This window comes from Mobula hypostoma, chromosome 8 (assembly GCF_963921235.1).
Source record: "Mobula hypostoma chromosome 8, sMobHyp1.1, whole genome shotgun sequence".
In the NCBI taxonomy this organism is placed as follows: domain Eukaryota; kingdom Metazoa; phylum Chordata; class Chondrichthyes; order Myliobatiformes; family Myliobatidae; genus Mobula; species Mobula hypostoma.
Window position 1 is genome coordinate 152911944 of NC_086104.1, and position 20855 is coordinate 152932798.

At 43.4% G+C, this 20855-nt stretch overlaps 1 protein-coding gene across 1 annotated transcript in view; it reads right to left on the reverse strand.

Annotated features, from left to right (window-relative positions):
* Positions 1 to 4915, reverse strand: part of purba (purine-rich element binding protein Ba) — a 30371-nt gene extending 25456 nt beyond the window's left edge. Inside the window, exon 1 of the mRNA XM_063057106.1 lies at positions 2559 to 4915. Within this exon, the coding sequence (XP_062913176.1) occupies positions 4025 to 4885 (861 nt within the window). The 5' untranslated portion in view covers positions 4886 to 4915 and the 3' untranslated portion in view covers positions 2559 to 4024. The remainder of the gene's footprint in view (positions 1 to 2558) is intronic.
* Positions 4916 to 20855: the final 15940 nt, after the last annotated feature.

A 20855-nucleotide genomic window follows, 5' to 3' on the forward strand; every position in this document is an offset into this window, starting at 1 on the left:
AAAACAATACCAACATGAATAATTTTAATTTCAGTGCTGTGCCCAAACCAGAAATGCACTATGTATAAATAGGCATGGACATCTGAAATGATTAGGTTCTTTCAAAAATGTATTTTCAATATTTTGCACCAATAACCACAATTTCCTTTTAACAACCTATGGAAAATTATCTTATTAATAAAATGCTATGGCTACACGTTTTGATAATTTATAATAAAGCACCAGGCTGGGGAGCTCTACATCAACTCCAAATACTCAACAGGGAGCCACTTTGGTGTGTGAAGGCGATGGCCTCTCTGCTTATAAATTCAGTTTATGATGAAAGTAAGCTATCCCATAAAGACTGGGAAACATTAATAACGACAAAAGCCTTCTCTATACATTAGTTCTCAATACAAGGGCTACAGTACTTCTGAAATACAGCAAATTTAACTGTAGCTCTCTTCACTTCCGGTTTAAGTACACATATCTACAAAGTTTACTAATCTCCCTTCCCCCCACCCAACCCCACCCTCCCTCGATTCATAAACTGGATTCTGAAAAGGTTTGTCTAATGAGAGACATAACTTCATTCTGCTTTGTTTCCACAGTTTAAGACAATCAAATTTGATTGGTTTCTTTATACAGCATCTGGACCATGGAAGTTCAGTTAGTTTTGTTAATTGTGCATGACGTCTAAATTGGTCCATATTGGAAGAGTGGGACAAATGAGAAATGGACATTTATCCAGTCCCATAGCTAATCAAATTGTTTCTATCTGGAATTACTTCCCACTATGGGAAGTTAAGTATCCTAAACTACTCAAATAAAATGCCCATGAACCAACAAACTGAAAATATTTCTTCTGAAAGTGGATATGCCTAAATCCTATTTCTATGCAACCGCGTTAACGGCGAGGTCAAAACAGTACTTTCAAACTCAGATCAATCCCACCTGTGTCACCCAGAATGACATCTCCCTCTACTACAGCAAATGGTCACTCACTGGGAATTGGGAGAGATTTGTAGAGAGAAAATCCAACATTCACTAGAGATTGTAGTAGGATTATGATTGCATTCCCATAGCATCACAAGGAGAGCTCCTGTCATTATGTCACAAATCTCAGCTTTCATTTCCCCTAGTTAGTGCACTACTATTTCTAAAAAATGAGTAACAGATGAAGAATATCTCCTGTTTCATTGCACCTACTCAAACAAGCAAGGACTTCTGATCTCATGCTTGCCTGTATCAATTCTAACAGCATCTTTCATGGAGCAATGCCTAAAAAACATGGAATGTTATCAATCTAGCTCAATTGCCTTGCAACTCAACAGCCACAATGGAGAAAAACAGCCCAATGGCTCAATAATTTTCAACGAGTTTTAATTTAAAAAAAGGCCATAAAATGAATCTGTTAATTTTGTAAAAATATAACCCTATGTCTATAAAAGCAGAAGGAAGTTAAAAAACCCAACATTAACAAAATCCTTTTTAAAATTCATTATCCACTGTGAAGAAATAAACCAGCATTCCCTCCCCACCCCTCCGATATTGTCACTTTGCTGCGAATGCAAAGGATGGAATAGCAGCCTTACTGTTACAAGGAAACACTTGGAGCTCGTGTAAAAGTTACTGAGGTTGATAAATGAGGCAATGCAGCATGCCTTTTGGTATATTTTCTTCACTGTGGAAAATAAGTGGACCTTTCACTTTGGATATTTTAATTCCTAGTAAGTTTTAAAAACAAAAGTGACACTACAAACTGGACAAGCAGATGATCAGAAAACAGAACATAGTCCACAAGTAACTTGGCTCTTAAATTCTCAGAACAAAGATAACCAAGCTTCAAATTTTGTATTCACAAGCTCACCATGAAAGAAAATTTCCCTCTACATTAAGAGCAACTTTTATCACCCTTGTCCAATCACGTTTGGAACTGAGTGATCATCACTGCACGTTAAACAGCTCCAAACAGGTGCGATTGTGGTACTCAAAATGAGCGACATTTTACAGTTATTGGATGTCATAAGCGATCTCGTGTTAATTGCAATCTAAAAACTGAGTATGACATTTGCATCTTACTTTCCATCACCCATGAACCAATTCAGTAGCACGTGAAACCAAAATATGCAAAGTGTAAGGACCAATCAGGTGGAGGTATTCTCATCACCACCAGTATTATATATCTATATATACATATAAACACACATACACATTTTGCCTAGCAGCTTCTCCCAGTTATCCTTGATTGCTAGCTGGCAAGAGGTTAATTATTTCTTTCAGTCCAGATATTGTTTACATCAGAATACATTCAAACTGAAAGCTGTTTGATTGCAAAAAGTGATATCTGAACATCCTGGCTTTAATTCCGACCCTTCGATGCAGTCACACCACCCCCCTCCCAACCCCACTCATATTTAAATGCAATTGGACAACACATCACAACTTTGACAGCTCACTTAGGGGGATATTGAACAGCTTAAAATTATATTGCGGATAAAGAATAATGAGCGGCCTATAATGGTGCACATATATGCAATATTCTTCAAATATGTGACAAATGTTTATATCAGACTCACCGGCAACCTGGGTCAATCGGCAGGAAAATGCTCCAGTTATTTGCTCTAATAGCACAATCCAGAGTCTTTAGAGGGAAAATACTGCAAAATATAATTACTGTTTCTAATAAATAAATACAGCTTAAAAAAATAACATTAAAAGCCTAAATTCCTGCACGATGTAAAATGGAAAAAACAAACAGCAAACGGCTGTATGACCCCTTTCCTTTGTGCCGGGTTTCGCTATGGTTAACAATTTAGTTCTCATCTATCCTGCCCAATGGCAAAGAATTTTGTGTGCATAAATAATGTTTCTTGGGAAATTGTGGTTCAGTGAATTTTTTTTTATACAATTATTCTACTTAAAAGCAAATGCACATTCTCAAGTCTGGAAAAGTCAGATCGTACGTCGTGGATAACTGACTTACGTAAAACTAAAACAGAAAACTCTATAGAGCATCTCTTACAAGGCTTGACATGCCATTTGTTTTTGACAATAGCACCTGGGCTAGTTACAAGCAGTCTCTACTACAAGGGTAACAAGTTCACACTGGTAGAATTTTTGATGATTTACACTGCAACAGAAATATAGAATACACGTTAACACTGACAAAAAAAACCCACTGGGGTGGGGAAGAAATGCACAACTATACAAGATGGGCCTTATTACTCTCTAATGGAGACATTACAGTCATCTGTAACCCTGGCAGTAGATCTCATGTGGAACTAGCACTGTGTACTATGCTATTGAATAAGTCAAGCCTTTTTGATTCTATTTAAAAACATTAACTTTCTACATCAGGAACGACAGTTTTATCAAATATATTTGAAATATTCAGAATGAAAACAAATTTTAAAAATGACTCTTGATTGTCCAGTATTTAAAATAATTAAAAAAACTTCCATAAGAATTTTTAATATACGAAAAGAACTTCGAAGTGTTGCTGGCTTCAGTGACTTGATGGTGACTCTTTAAATCATTTTCTCCCCAGGTTGAGGTTATATCTTGTAACTTGTTTCTCGTTTTAAAACTTTTGGTTACGCCAACAAATCTTTAATTTTTTTTCTGAATTGCTGATGGTTCAGTGATACGACGCTTTTCCACAAATAACAGTGTGTATTTTGCAACGAATCGATCATCCAACATCTCCGAGAAGAGTTTGCCCCCTCTTCGCTCTTTTCATGAATATGCATACAAACTTAATGCAAGTATTTTCCTTCCTCCTCAGAAGATGCATTCACTTATGTAACTGCGTTTCCCAAAAAATACTATTCAAAACTTTTTCTCGAGGTTTTATTTTGTAAATCTTCTTTGCAATCGACCCAATTTGTTCTTTTAAAGATTTTTTAAAAACGTCTTTCTTTGCAATCGACACAACACCAATTTATTCATTAAAACATTTTTAAAAACTTTTCTTCTCAATCGATACAATTTGCCCTATTTTCGTGGTTTTTGTTTTTGTTTCGTCTTCTCTTACTCAAAAGCTTCAATCGTCGTCCACATCCTCCCCATCGGACTCATCAGCTCGCCTCTCGAACAGCATTTTATCCCGGTGCTTGTCCTGAATCTCCTTCATCTCCTCGGCGTACTTACTGAAGGCGCTACCGAACTTGGACCAGGCTTTGTAAGGGATGGTGATGGAGTTTCTGTACGAGGGCTTCACCTCGCTCACCCGCATGAACACGCCGTACTTGTTGGAGCCCACGTCGAAGAAGAAGCGCTTGCTGTCCACCGTGATGGACGTACCCTCGGGCAGCTCGGCCTGGCCGCACGGCTCGTCATCCACGCCGTAGTCATCGATAAGTTTGGCCAGCGCGTCCCTGAACTCGATGAGGCCTTGGGCCGGCAGGGCGATGGTCTGGCCCTGCGTGCCCCCCAAGCCGGGGCCTCGATTTAAGGTCTGGCGGATGCGGAGGAAGCGGCCCCGCTGGTTCTCCTTCAGGTCCATATAGTACTTGCGGTTCTCCCGTACCAAGAACTCGCTCTTGAGGGCTCGCCGCGGCTCATCGGAGCCCAGGCCGGCGCCCGAGTCGGAGTCCGAGGGCCCCAGTTGCGCGTAGTGCTCGATGAAGTCGCCAAGGTAGTCGCGGAACTCGGCCGCCACGGCCATGGATAGCGTCAGCCGGCTCTTGTTGCCTCCCGCGCCCACCTCGGCGATCTTGATGAAGCGGCCCTTGGCGTTCTGCTTCACATCCAGGTAGAATCGCTTGTTTTGGATGTCCACCCGCTTGGAGGCCAGTTCCTGGGTCTCCTGCTGCTGTTGCTGCGGCAGGAGGCCGCCTCCTCCGCCGCCGCCGCCGCCGCCACCCCCACCACCTCGCTCGCTCCCGCTGTCTCCCTCCGCCATCTTAAGCCACCAGCCTTCCCTCTCTCTCTCTCTCTCTCTCCCTCCGAGCGGCGGCCCGACCTCGCGAGATCTGTTCTGGCGGGGCTGCGCACGCCGTCCGCGTGGAGAAACTTGGACGGCGACGGCGGCCGGGCGCGCGCGCACGCACGCACGCACGCACACACGCGTCGTCCCTTACGGGCGCGGGAAAGCCTAAACTTGCCCGAGCGGGAAGGTGGGTCCATTTTTATTAATATCCTTTATTCAGCAAAAAAAATGTTATCTGAAACCCCAAATCAACATAAGCATAAAGCAAATAATTTTTGTTGTTTTAAAAAAAAATACAAGATCTCAGGTAATCAAACAGAAGGTTACGCAGATGCTGGAAATCTGCAGCAATACACAGAATATGGTGGAGGAGCGCAGTCGATCAAGCAGGTTCTAGGGGTGGGACGTTTCGGGCCGAGACCCTTCCTCAGCACCGGAAAGGAAAAGGAGACGGCAGTAAGGAGGTGGGTGAGGGGAGGAAGTAGTCCAAGGAAATGGGTGAATCTGGGATAGAGGGAGGGGTGAAGTAAAGAGCTGGGAAGTTGATTGGTGCGAGAGAAAGGCCGGAGAAGGGGGGGAATCTGATAGGAGAGGACGGAAGACCATGGAAGAAAGGGAAGGGAGAAGGGCTCCTGGTGGAAGTGATGGGCAGGTGTGGAGATAATGTGAGAAGGAAACAGGAATGGAGAAGGGGGACATTTACTGGAAGTTCCAATGACCAATTTCCCTCGGGATCATCTGTACTGAGCAGCTATATAAAACTGGACTCTACTGCAAGGGTTGTTGCCAAGCTCAGCAACAAATGATGCCTGGTTTGCCTAAAAGTCACTGGCATTACAGAGGGCAAAGGCAAGGTGCAGCCTTGTGCGTAGGTTTAGGGTGAGATGGGAGCGATTTAACAGGAACTTGGGTATCAACTTTTACAGCCGGGGATAGTCAGTATATGGAATGAGCTGCCAGAGGACATGGTGGAGGCATTAGCGACATTTAAAATGTACATGGGTAAGAAAGGAGGGATGTGGGCAAGTGGGACTAGCATAGATAGAATCTTGGTCAGCATGAACCTCTTGGGCCAAGGGACCTGTTTCTGTAACGTATGATGCCAAAGGCTTTTGTGGGTGGGGTACCTGTCTGCCACTAAAAGCGGGATTTCCCGGTGGGCACCCATTTCAGTTTTACTTCCCATTCCCACTTGTCAGTCCATGGTCTTCGCTACTGCCATGCTGAGGCCACACTCAGGTTGGAGGAACAACACCTTATATTCAGTCTGGGTAGCCTCCAACCTGGTAGCCTGAACATTGATTTCTCAAACTTCTGCTAATTGACCCCCCCCATCCCTTCACCATTACCCATTCCCCATCCCATTTCCCTCTCACCTTCTCTTACCTGCCCACCTGGTGCTCCTCCCTCTTCCCTTCCATAGGCAAATGTGCAGAGGATGTAAATGCCATGAAAATGTCTTTACAGCAACAGCACAGTACATTATAAACATGACAAACAAGTTAATAAATTAACATATGTTATATCATCTATTTACAAAATAAACATACACTAATGCAAATTTAGAGAAAAAGAAACACAGCCTGTGGTAGTGTAAAAGTTTGTCAGTTGAGTTCGGAAGCCTGATGGCAGTTATACCTTGGTCTTCAGGCTCCCATAACCGCCATGATATTAGCATTTCAAGTTCAAGTTCATTGTCGTTCAGCCATATTCATTCAGTTAACTGAAACATCGTTGCTCTGGGGCTCAGGTACAAAACACAGTAATTAGTCACACACAGTACATACAGTTATGACCCAGCACAGTCACAAAATATTAGCACAAGTCCCTGAGTAGCACTTCAGAGGCACAGAATGGTGGGGTTCTGATGTATGTCACCTTTGAGACAATTGCCTTTTGTAGACGTCTTTGTTGGTGATGAGAACTATACCAAAGATGGATTCAGCTGAGTCCACTATTCTCTGTAGCCTCTTGCATAACTTACATGTGAAAAGTAAACAAAATAAACACAACTATATTAGTACAGGGTGGCTGGTACTCAGACCATATGTGAAAGGTCAACTGGATGAGGCTTTCTTGCGACTGAGTGATTGAGGTTTTTCTGCTTATTTGGAAGTTTTGATGGCTGGCGGAATGCTTTTACAGCTTGGGGTGTTCTGGAGTTAGGAGTTAAATTCCAGCTCCATTCTGTAAGTTGTCTCTGTACGTGGGTGGTCCAGTTTCCTCAGTGCAAAGACATACTGAGTAAGTTAATTGGTCATTGTAAATTGTCCCCTGGTTAGGTGAGGATTAATCATGGTTGTGGGATTGCAGGGACAGCAAAGCTTAAAGGGCCGGAAGACCTATTCCACGCTGTATCTCTAACTAGAGGTATTCAGAATCAGGTTTATTATCACCGGCATGTGACGTGAAATTTGTTAACTTAGCAGCAACAGTTCAATGCAATACATATAGAAGAGAAAAAATACATAAAATAATAAATAAAATATAATAAACAAGTAAATCAATTAAACAGCAACTTTGATGTGTGTGCTTGAATTTCCAGCATCTGCAGAATTCCTGTTGTTTGTGTAAGTAAATCAATTACATATATTGAATAGATTAAAAATGTGCAAAAGCAGAAATATTGTATATTAAAAAGTGAGGTAGTGTCCAAAGATTCAATGTCTATTTAGGAATCGGATGGCGGAGGGGAAGAAGCTGTTCCTGAATTGCTGAATGTGTGCCTTCAGGCTTCTGTATCTCCTTCCTGGTGGTAACAGTGAGAAAAGGACATGCCCTGGGTGCCGGAGGTCCTTAATAATGGACGCTGCCTTTCTGAGACACCACTCCCTGAAGATGTCCTGGGTACTTTAAAAACACAAACACGAGGAAATCTGCAGATGCTGGAATTTCAGGCAACACACATAAAAGTTGCTGATGAAAGCAGCAGGCCAGGCAACATCTCTAGGAAGAGGTACAGTCGACGTTTCGGGCTGAGACCCTTTGTCAGGCCTAACTGAAAGAAGAGCTAGTAAGAGATTTGAAAGTGGGAGGGGGAGGGGGAGATGCAAAATGATAGGAGAAGACAGGAGGGGGAGGGATGGAGCCAAGAGCTGGACAGGTGATTGGCAAAAGGGATATGAAAGGATCATGGGACAGGAGGCCAAGGGAGAAAGGAAAGGGGGAGGGGGAAGCCCAGAAGATAGGCAAGGGGTATAGTGAGAGGGACAGAGGGAGAAAAAGGAGAGAGAGAAAAAGAATGTGTGTATATAAATAAATAACGGATGGGGTATGAGGGGGAGGTGGGGCATTAGCAGAAGTTAGAGAAGTCAATGTTCATGCCATCAGGTTGGAGGCTACCCAGACGGAATATAAGATGTTGCTCCTCCAACCTGAGTGTGGCTTCATCTTTACAGTAGAGGAGGCCGTGGATAGACATATCAGAATGAGCATGGGACGTGGAATTAAAATGTGTGGCCACTGGGAGATCCTGCTTTCTCTGGCAGACAGAGTATAGGTGTTCAGTGAAACGATCTCCCAGTCTGCGTCGGGTCTCACCAATATATAGGAGGCCACATCGGGAGCACCGGACGCAGTATATCACCCCAGCCGACTCACAGGTGAAGTGATGCCTCACCTGGAAGGACTGTTTGGGGCCCTGAATGGTGGTAAGGGAGGAAGTGTAAGGGCATGTGTAGCCACTTGTTCCGCTTACACGGGTAAGTGCCAGGAGGGAGATCGGTGGGGAGGGATGGGGGGGTACAAATGGATAAGGGAGTTGCGTAGGGTTCCAAACCTATTCTGGTATCTGTCCCCACTTTTCCTTTGCTACATCGACGACTGCATTGGCGCTGCTTCCTGCACGCATACTGAGCTTGTTGATTTCATTAACTTTGCCTCCAACTTTCACCCTGCCCTCAAGTTTACCTGGTCCATTTCTGACACCTCCCTCCCCTTTCTAGATCTTTCTGTCTCTATCTCTGGAGACAGCTTATCTACTGATGTCTACTGTAAGCCTACTGACTCTCGCAGCTATCTGGACTATTCCTCTTCTCACCCTGTCTCTTGCAAAAATGCCATCCCCTTCTCACAATTCCTCTGTCTCCGCCGCATCTGCTCTCAGGATGAGGCTTTTCATTCCAGGACGAGGGAGATGTCCTCCTTTTTTAAAGAAAGGGGCTTCCCTTCCTCCACCATCAACTCTGCTCTCAAACGCATCTCCCCCATTTCACGCACATCTGCTCTCATTCCATCCTCCCGCCACCCCACTAGGAATAGGGTTCCCCTTGTCCTCACCTACCATCCCATCAGCCTCCGGGTCCAACATATAATTCTCCGTAACTTCCGCCACCTCCAACAGGATCCCACCACTAAGCACATCTCCCCCCCCCCACTTTCCGCCAGGATCGCTCTCTATGCGACTCCCTTGTCCATTCGTTCCCCCCCCCCCGCCATCACTCCCCACTGATCTCCCTAGGCCTCCTGTCCCATGATCCTCTCATATCCCTCTTGCCAATCAACTGTCCATCCCTTCCCCCCTCCTGTCTTCTCCTATAATTTCGCATCTCCCCCTCCCACTTTCAAATCTCTTACTATCTCTTCTTTCAGTTAGTCCTGACGAAGGGTCTCGGCCCGAAACGTCAACTGTACCTCTTCCTATAGATGCTGCCTGGCCTGCTGCTTTCACCAGCGACTTTTATGTGTGTTGCTGGATACTTTGTAGGCTAGTACCCAAGATGGAGCTGACTAGATTTACAACCCCCTGCAGTTTCTTTCGGTCCTGTGCAGTGTCACCCCCCCCCCCCACATACCAGACGGTGATGCGGCCCGTCAGAATGCTCTCCACTGTACAACTATAGAGGTTTTTGAGTGTATTTGTTTCCATGTCAAATCTCTTCGAACTCCTAATAAAGTATAATTCTGCCTTGCCTTCTTTATAACTACATCGATATGTTGGGACCAGGTTAGGTCCTCAGATCTTGACAGCCAGGAACTTGAAACTGCACACTCTCTCCACTTCTGATCCCTCTATGAGGATTGGTATGTGTTCCTTCGACTTACCCTTTCTGAAGCCCTCAGTCAGCTCATTCATCTTACTGACATTGAGTGCCAGATTGCTGCTGCAGCACCACTCCTGTACACCCTCTCGTCACCACCTGAGATTCTACCAACAATGGTTGTATCATCAGCAAATTTATAGATGGTATTTGAGCTATGCCTAGCCACACAGTCATGTTTCTACAAGGGGTGATTGATAAGTTTGTGGCCTAAGGTAGAATGAGTCAATTTTAGAAAACCTAGCACATTTATTTTTCCTACATTTACACACTTAGTCCATCGGTCGTGGAGCATACGAATCCCTTCCTTGTAGAAGGCGGTGTCTTGGACCTCCATAAGTGGTCCACAGCAGGGGTGATTGATAAGTTTGTGGCCTAGGGTAGAAGGAGATGAGTTATTCACTTCAAACTTTCTGCATTTTCACTCAAAGAGTTGAACTGCACGTGCATGTAATGAGAGCTGTATAACTCATCTCCTTCTACCTTAGGCCACAAACTGATCAATCACCCCTGATGTGGACCACCTGGAGGTCCAAGACACTCTTGTTACATGCATGTGCAGTTCAACTCTTTGAGTGAAAATGCAAAAAGTTTGAAGTTTTCACCAATCTGCACAGATTGTGGTCTTCCGGTTAGGAAGTCGAGGATCCAATTGCAGAGGGAAGTACAGAGGCCCAGGTTCTACAATTTCTCAATCAGGATTGTGGGAATGATGGTATTAAATTCTGAGCTATAGTCGATGAACAGCATCCTGCCATAGGAGTTTGTGTTGTCCAGGTGGTCTAAAGCTGTGTGGAGAACTATTGAGATTGTGTCTGCCGTTGATCTATTGTGGTGATAGGCAAATTGCAATGGGTCTAGGTCCTTGTTGAGGTAGGAATTCAGTCTAGTCATGAGCAACCTCAAAGCATTTCATCATTGTCGATGTGAGTGCTACCGGGCGATAGTCATTAAGGCAGCCCACATTATTCCTCTTTGGCAATGGTATAATTGTTGCCTTTTTGAAGCAAGTGGGAACTTCTGCCCGTAGCAGTGAGAGATTGAAAATGTCCTTAAATACTCCTGCTAGTTGGTTGGCACAGGTTTTCAGAGCCTTACTAGGTACTCCATCGGGATCTTCCACCTTGCGAGGGTTCACTCTTTAAAGACAGCTTAACATTGGCCTCTGAGACTGAGATCACAGGGTCATCAGGTGCAGCAGGGATCTTCACAGCTGTGGTTGTGTTTCTCCCATTGAGACAGGTACCATCTCGTAAGGATCTGAACTAAAAATTAAACACTCAGGTCAGATTTCAACTGTGGGTGGAGAAACAGACCTTTGGCCTTAAATATCAGCCCTTTCTCTTTCCACATGTGGCCCGAGCTGCTGAGTATTTCCAGCATTTTCTGTTATCATTTCAGACTTGCATCATTGCAATATTTTTGACTTTCACCCCCAAAGAACCCTCAGTCTTCTTTCCTGTAGGTCTCTGATAACATTTCATGCTGAGCACTGCGTTAACTGATTTGTGGTCAAAGATGTTCTCTGCATAGTATTCTATGAGGGAGAGGTGTTGTGTTAGCCAACTGAAAGGACTGTCTGAGGCAATCCTTATTAACATTGGGGCAGATCAGATCAGTTTCCCTCTCCCCACCTCCTTATTCTGGCTTCTGCCTCCTTCCTTTCCAGTCCTGATACAGGGTCTCTGCATGATATTCCCTTACATAGAGCCAGCCTGACTTGCCGATTCCTAAGGAGTACTGAGGAGCTAAGCTGCTTGGGAAATTGAAAGTCTGAAGGTAGATAAGTCACCTGGACCAGATGGACTACACCTCAGGATTCTGAAAAAGTTAGCTGAGGAGATTGTGGAGGCATTGCTACTGATTTTCAAGAATCACTACATTCTGGAATAGTTCTGGAAGACTGGAAAATTTGAAGAAGTTACTCCACTCTTTAAGGGAAGAGGCATAAGACAGGAAATCATAGGTTAGTTAGCCTGATTTCAGTGGTTGGCAAGATGTTGGAGTTCATTATTAAGAATGAGGTTTTGGGGGTACTCGGAGGCACATGATAATAGATGGAAGTCAGCACTGTTTCCAACATCTTTCTTTTTAAATCTTTTTATTGAATAAGTATACAAAAAGGTAAACCATATAAACATTAATACAATGTTAAAATATAATAAAATTCCAGAAGGTATCAATACCAAAAAAAATACTACAAACAATGTAATTTAAACATAAAAAACCAAGATAACATAATAGTATACTAAATTTTATATATATATCAATGGAAAAAAAAGAAAAAAAAAACCCCCCAAAAAAAACCCACCGTGCAACTAACTAAAAGCAAAGCAAAGCAATGGGCTAACTTGAAACCAAACAGAGTTAAACTTAAAATCACGTCCTCAATCCCGACCTCCATTAAAAACAGTGAAAAAAAACAAGAAGGGTATGTATTACATTAAATGAAAGTATCGAATAAAAGGTCCCCAAATCTGTTCAAATTTAAATGAAGAATCATAAAGGTTGCTTCTAATTTTCTCCAGATTCAAACATAAAATCGTCTGAGAGAACCAAAAAAAGGTAGTTGGAGCATTAAGCTCTTTCCAATGTTGTAAAATACATCTTTTCGCCATTAAAGTAAGAAATGCGATCATTCTACGGGCTGAAGGGGAAAGATTACTAGAAATTTTGGGAAGTCCAAAGATAGCAGTAATAGGGTGAGGAGAGATATCTATATTTAATACCTTAGAAATAATATTAAAAATATCTCTCCAAAAAGTGTTTCCAACATCTTGTTGGAAGAAATCTTATCTGACAAATGTAGCCCCCCGGCCACCCTCAGGGTTGCTCGGCTCGCTGTCGTCTAGAGAAACAGCCCTCGGCCCCACCAAACTGGGTAATTAGTTCGTGTGGATGTTGTGTGATGTACCCCACCCCACCCAAATAACAGATACGATTAAATGATTTACAGTTTATAGATATTACTGGAACTATATAATTAATAGAGAATAAAATATAAAAGGAAATTAAAAGGTGCCACACTTATCAAAGTTCAATCTCTTCGTGCACAAACAGTTGGAGCTCAGGACCCTTCTTCTTCATCCTGCGACCCCTCGGACCACCTCGACCAGCCGCCTGGGACCAACAACAGTGGTCAACCAAACACTCCACACGAGTCCGTCTCTGTCTCCTGGCTGGACGCCCTCCTTGGGGTCCAACCCCGTTAGCAGACATTACAGCACCTGATCCATCCTCTGTCTCTCTCTCCCGCCTTCTGCCCCAAAACCCCGCGCATACAATATCTTACAGGTACACCAAAATCATAACAACTATCCTCATTGGTTCATAACATCTTCTTACTGGTAACATGATTCAACAAACTGCTAGCAGCGGGAGGACTTTCTCAGCATTTAACATAGAAAAGAAGCATTCCCAAGTATAACATAACAAAGAAGCCATTTTAATTAGCCTATGCAGTAACATAAGAGATGAAACCCCCCTACACAAATCTGTTGGAATTCTTTGAAGAAATAACAGGTGGGTTAGACAAGGGCGATTCAGTGAATGTTGTTTACTTGGATTTTCAGAAGGCCTTTAACAAGGTGCAACATGAAGCTATGTAACAAAATAGCTCACAGTATATGGGAAAGATACTAGCCTGGGTAGAAGATTGGCTGACTGGCAGGAGGCAAGAGTGGGAATAATAGGGGCCTTTTCTGGTTGGCTACTGGTGTCTAGTGATGTTTCACAGGGGTCAGTGTTGGGTTTGCTACTTCCTATTTTTTAATGATCTAGATGACAATTAATGGCTTAGTGGCCAAGTTGGAGATGATAGGTGGAGGGGCGGGTAGTGTCGAAACAGGGAGTCTGCAGAAGGTCTTGGCGAGATTAGGAGAATGAGTGAAGTGGTGGCAGATGGAATACCATGTTGGGAAATGTATGCATTTTGATAGAAGGTAAAAGCGTAGATGCTTTTTTTTTATTACATGGAGAGCAAATTCCAAAATTGGAAGTGCAAAAGGTCTTGGAAGTCCTAGTGCAGGATTTCTAACAGTTAACTTGCAGGTTAAGTCAGTGGTGAGGAAGGCAAATGAGAACTAGAATATTAAAGTAAGGATACAATGCTGAGGCTTTACTAGGCACTGGTCAGAGCACATTTGGGGTACTTTAAACAGTTCTGGGCCTCATATCCAGGAAAGGATCTGCTTGCATTGGAGAGGGGTCAGAAGACAATCTATGGAAAACAGTAACCAGTCGACATTTCAGTTGAGACCCTTCATCAGGATGTCTCAGCCCGAAACATCACCTGTTTACTCTTTTCCATAGATGCTGCCTGGCCTGCTGAGCTGCTCCAGCATTGTGTGTTGCTTAGATTTCCAGCATCTGCAGATTTTCTTGTTTGGCAATAACTACACTCTCATCATCCACAATTATTGCATTGTCTAAACTTACTAATCATAGCTCTCACTGTCACATTCAAATTGTAGATGCAACAACGGTCCCAGCACAGATTACTGTAGTACATCACTGGTCACAGGCTTCTAGTCTTCTCTCCCCACCCCCCACCAAAAAAAAACTGCATCTCTACCTCCCATTTACAAGCTGGTTTTGGATCCAGTTTGTCAACTTGCTTTGGATATCATGTGTTGTAACCTTCTGACTGGTCTCCTAGTCTGTAGGATATTGTCAGAGGCCTTAGTGAAGTCCAGGTTGACAATCCTGACCACTTGGCCCTCATCAATATAACACTTTACCTCTAGCAGGCTGATGGTGTGAGCCTTTGTTTCTTTTGGAGCTGCTTTTCTTTCCCTCAACTGTCATCTTGTCTTGCTACCTTATTATCAGAGTAGATATTGTAAAGATAATCAGTCTTCCCCATTTTAGCTTCCTGGAAGTTTGGCTACCTGCCTCCCAGTTTCAGCAGTTATTTTGCAACATTTATGGAAACACTAATGCCCTTGAATGGAGAATCCTACAAAGTGTAGTGGATAAGGCTGTCCAACATGGCTAAAGCCATCCCCACCATTGAGCACATCTACATGGAGTGTTGTCACAGGAAAGCAGCCTCCATCAGAGATCCCCACCACTCAGGTCATGCTGTCTTCTTGCTGCTGTCATCAGGTAGAAGATACAGGAGCCTCAGGACTCACCACCAGGTTCAGGAACAGTTACTACCCCTCAACCATCAGGTTCCTGAACCAGATGGGATAACTTCACATTCTACAGCCTATGGACTTACTTTCAAGGACTCCATTGGTTTTTGATATTTATTGTTTATTGATATATTATTTTTTCTTTTGTAGTTGCACAATTTGTTGTCTTCTGCACGCTGGTCGTCTGCCCTGTTGGTGCAAACTTTCATTAATTCTATAACGTTGCTTTGCATTTACTATGAATGCCTGCAAGAAAATTAATCTCGGTTGTATAACCAGCTACTTCAGATCAGGTTTCCCATAGGTTTGGCACTGGTGAGCTATGTAACCAATTCATGACAATGTATGGAAACAGGCTCTTCAGCCCGACCTGACTTGGACCAACCAAGCAGAGTCCACTGCCAAGAAGGCCCACCAGCGCCTTTACTTCCTGAGAAAACTAAAGAAATTTGGCCTGTCCCCTAAAACCCTCACTAATTTTTATAGATGCACCGTAGAAAGCATTCTTCTAGAGTGCATCACAACCTGGTATGGAAGTTGTCCTGTCCAAGACTGGAAGAAGCTGCAGAAGATCGTGACACATCACACAAACCAATCTTTTGTCCTTGGACTCACTTTACACTGCACGCTGTCGGAGCAGTGCTGCCAGGATAACCAAGGACACGACCCACCCAGCCAACACACTTTTCGTCCCTCTTCCTTCTGGGAGAAGGCTCAGGAGCTTGAAGACTCCTATGGCCAGATTTGGGAACAGCTTCTTTCCAACTGTGATAAGACTGTTGAATGGATCCTGACCCGGATCTGGGCCGTACCCTCCAAATATCCGGACCTGCCTCTCGGTTTTTTTGCACGACCTTACTTTCCATTTACTATTTTCTATTTATGATTTATAATTTAAATTTTTAATATTTACTATCAATTTGTACTCCAGGGAGCGGGAAGCGCAGAATCAAATATCGCTGTGATGATTGTACGTTCTAGTATCAATTGTTTGGCGACAATAAAGTATAAAGTATCAAGTCTGCACTAACCACACCCAAGGATGTGCTGGGGTCAACTCAAGGGTCACCACACATTCTGGTGCCAATTTAGCATTCCTAGTGTTCAGCAGAACAATACATGCAGCAGCAACAACCCCACACTCCTACACTCAGGACAATTTACTGTGGCCAATGTTTTAAAAAATATCAAAGCATCCAGAAGAACACAGTCACAAGCTGGGTGTGCAAACTCTACACAAACTACACTCACGGTCAGGATTAACATAGCCCTGCGGTGCTGTGAAGTAGTGGCTCTACAAGCTGCGTTGCGATGTTTGGAAAGACTCACCTGTTTTGATTCTGTTCAAGAACAGAAGCACTCATTTGCAAGCATACAGTATTATGACAATTGAGCAAAGTAATTAGCTCTTGGATTTAATAGGTTTGGAATTTGCTGTGTGCTAGGATGGGAGAAATTTACAAGTCTAAAAGTTGAATCATTTGATTGTAATTTAAAAGGAGATGTGCATTGAGGTTTTCCTGTACTGCAGAAACAAACTTGAACTATGAGAAAACTTATTTAAGAATGGCAATCAAGATACAAAAAGTAGGAATGTTTAGGAACAAAGATGATCAAAGACTAGTGTGCTACTAACTATTTAAATACTTTTAAGGAATCACTTAAACAGCAATGTTTACCCCGCCCAAGCTCAATACAAAAATGTTAATTTCTAAATCAAAGTCATCCACTGATTCAGAAGTTTGTCAAAAATGATTAAGTGGGATGTTTGAATCAGATTTAATATAACCAGCATATGTTTTGAAATGTGTTGTTTTTGTAGCAGCAGTATATTGTAATACACAAATTGGAACAATACACACCTCATGCAAAAAATAGTTATTAAATAATGCAAAAAAAAAGTAGTGAGGTAGTGTTCATAGTTCAATGTCCATTCAGAAGTCAGATGGCAGAGGGGGAGAAGCTGTTCCTGAATCATGGAGTGTGTGCCTTCAGGCTCCTGTACCTCGTACCTGATGGTAGCAATAAGAGGGCATGTCGTGGGTGATGGGGGTCCGTAATGATTATTTCCACCTTTGAGGCATTTCTCCTTGAAGATGTCCTGGATGCTGGTGAGGCAAGTGCCCATGACAGAGCAGACTGGATTCACAATTTCCTGCAGTTTCATTCGATCTTGTGCAGTAGCCCTTGCCCCATACCAGATGTTGATGCAGCCAGTTGAACGGTCTCCATGGTACATCTGTAGAAACTTGCGTGTGGGTGGCACGGTAGCGTAGCAGTTAGTGCGACACTATTACAGCTTTTGAATTCAATTTCAGCACCGCCTGTAAGGAGTTTGTATGCTCTCCCCTTGACTGCACGGGTTTCCTCGGAGTGCTCTGGTTTCTTCCCACAGTCCAAAGATGCACCAGGTAGCAGGCCGATTTGTTGTTGCAAATTGTCCTATGATTAGGCTGGTGTTAGATAAGTGGGTTGCTGGTCAGTGTGGCTCATTGGACTGGAAGGGTCTGTTTTGCACTAAAATTAAAAACAAACAATTAAAATAATAAAATAAAAGCCATAATTACCTTGGTATAGTTCACTAATAGATGAAAATTAGGGAAGCTGTTTCAAGCTTGTCTTGAAGATTTAAGGTGAACTGCATTTGACAATCAGATCACCACCTGAAGCGGAGAGATAAGCCAAGGTCTCCAAAAACAATCAAGTTTTTTTGAAAAAACACCCAAAAGCCAAAGGCTGGTTTGCACTGGATGAAGTGTTACTTAATGCTGTGATACTGCAAATGTGATATGGTTGATATGGTTGAGAGTTAGATATGGAAATTTTGCTCTGAAGAATGGATCTCGAACATGTACATGATGAATTGATTAAAGTGTTTTAGGAGAGAAATAGCAGTTTACAATTCTGACACTGATTAAGCCAGGCAATCACATGAGGGCAAATAAAAAAACTCAAAATTGGGAGTTGCCCGTTTTAAGACTTTGGATTGAGGCAGCTGAAGACAAAGGAAAGTTAATCAGTACCAATTTAGTGCAACAGACACACAATGGGGGAACTCAACACAGCAGGCAGCATCTATGATGAGGAATAAATAGTCAGTGTTTCAAGCAACACACAAAATGTTGCAGGCCAGGCAGCATCTATGGAAATGAGTACAGTTGACGTTTTGGGCCAAACCCCTTCGGCATTTTCAGCTGAAACCCTTCATCAAGACTTTAAAGGAAGGAAGAATGAAGTAAGAAGCCGAGAGGTGATAGGTTAAAAAGACAAAGGGGCAAAGAAGGAGAGATCTAATGGAATGGACTGTGGAAGAAGGGAAAGAGAAGAGGCACCAGGCAGGCGAGGGGCAAATGAAGGGGCAAAGAGGAAGCCAGAATGGGGAAAGGAAAAAGTGAGATCAAGGAGGGGGAAGAGAAATTACCAGAAGTTAAGAGAACTAGAGGGAGGCTACCCAGAGGTAACACGTGCTCCCTCCCTCTCCCAACCTCCTTATTGCGGTTTCTTCCCCCTTTCTGGTCCTGATGAATGGGTTTGGCTATTGTTGACAAGTATGCTCTACAGGGAACATTAATGGTTGGATCCGTTACTTTCCACATTACATGTTAATGATTCAGACAACAGAACTGATGGCCTTGTGGCCAAGTTTGCAGATGCTATAGAGAGGCAGATAGTGTTGAGGAAGCAGGGAGTCTGCAGAAGGACTTGGACAGATTAGGAGAATGGGCAAAGAAGTGGCAGATAGAATAAAGTATAGGGTATTATATGGTCATGTACTTTGGTAGAAGGAATAAAGGCAGAGTATTTTCTAAATGGGGAGAAAATTTCAAACAGTTGTAAAGGGACTTGGGATTCCCTAAAGGTTAATTTGCAGGTTGAGTCAGTAGGAAGGAAGGCAAATGCAATGTTAGCATTCATTGCAAGAGGACTAGGATGTAATACTGAGGTTTAATAAAGCATTGGCAAGATCACATTGAGAAGGTAGGTTGGCTTTAATTGTCACACGTACATCAAAACCTACAGTGAAATGCATTTGTTGTTGTTGACACATATATCAGTGATGTACTGGGGCAGCCCACAAGTGTTCCTGTGCTTCTGCCTCCAACATGGTATGCCCTCAATTTACTAATCCTAACCAGTATGCCAAGAATGTGGAAGGAACAGAATACCCAGAGGAAACCCATGCAATCACAGGGAGAATGTACTAACTCCTTACACACAAAGGCAGGAACTGAACTGCGATCTTACAGCTGGCACTGTAAAGAGTTAAACTGCTATGCTACGGTACCACCTGTTTGGAGTATTGTAGAGCAGTTTTGGGCCCTGTATCTAAGAATGTGCTGGCGTTGGAGAAGGATCAGAGGAGGTTTATGAGAATAATCCTGGGAATGAAAGGATTAATGTGTGATGAGTGTTTTATGGCTCTGGGCCTGTACTCACCAGAGTTTAGAAGAATGAGGCACGTCATTTGAAACCTACTGAATGCAGGAAGGCCTACACAGAATGGACTTGAAGAGGATTTCAAATAATGAGTGTCTAGGACCAGAGGGCACAGCCTAAGAATACGATGATGTTCCTTTAGAACGGAGGAGGAATCTCTTTAGCCATTATATTTACGAGGCTTCTCCGTGGATTGTCACCTTGTCGTGGTGGAGAAGCTTGTGTGGTCCTGTGATCCCGAGAGAAATGCCGTCTGGAGCTATATGGTAGGGTCACCCATGGCGGTAAGGTCGAGGGTGAGGTCCCTGACAAAGAACAATCCAACCAAGATCTCAACGGTGGAACAGGCGGACGAAGTTACATTGAACTCAACGGCTGTGAGGGCGGATGAAGGCTGCAACAAATCCATGAGCTCCAATCGTCGTGGTTTCCATGCCATTGGAATCAGTTGGCTGATTTGTGAAGTATCGTGTGCTTCTTGGAGTGCAACATCAAGTACACGTTAAACAAATACACGCACAGGCGTCTTCACTCTGTGGGCCACTTCTTCAGAATGAAGACCATCATCCTCGACCTTGAGGGATAGCCACGACGATGACGATTTATGAGGTTACTGACCCTCTCCACCTCCGATCCTCCAATGATTACTGGCTCACAGACCTCTGGTTTCCCTCTCCTGAAGTCTACTATCAGTTCCTTGGTCTTATTGACATTGAGAAGTTATTACACCACTCAGCCAAATTTTCAATCTCCCTCCTGAATGCTGATTCTCCACCTTTGATACAGCCAACAGTGATGTCATCAGCAAACTTAAAGCCTCAGCATTAAATCCTTGCTTTTACACAATAATCCTCTTGAAATGAATGCTAGCCTTCTTTACCATCGACCCAACTTGTAAGTTAACCTTACTGTACACTTCACGAGGAAATCTGCAGATGCTGGAAATTCAAGCAACACACGCAAAATGCTGGTGGAACACAGCAGGCCAGACAGCATCCATAGGAAGAAGCACAGTCGACGTTTGGGGCCCAGATCCTTCATCCTGACGAAGCGTCTCGGCCTGAAACGTCGACTGTGCTTCTTCCTATGGATGCTGTCTGTCCTGCCGCGTTCCACCAGCATTTTGTATGTGTTGCTTACTCTGCACTTTATTCCTTCTACCAAGTGTATGACTATACAGTTACCTACACAATATTCCATCTGCCATTTCCTTACCCATTCTCCTAATCCAAGTCCTTCTACAAATTCTACTTCAACACTACCTGCTCCTCCACCTGTATTGTCTGCAAACCCACGACAAAACCAATTATACAAATCATTGACAACGTG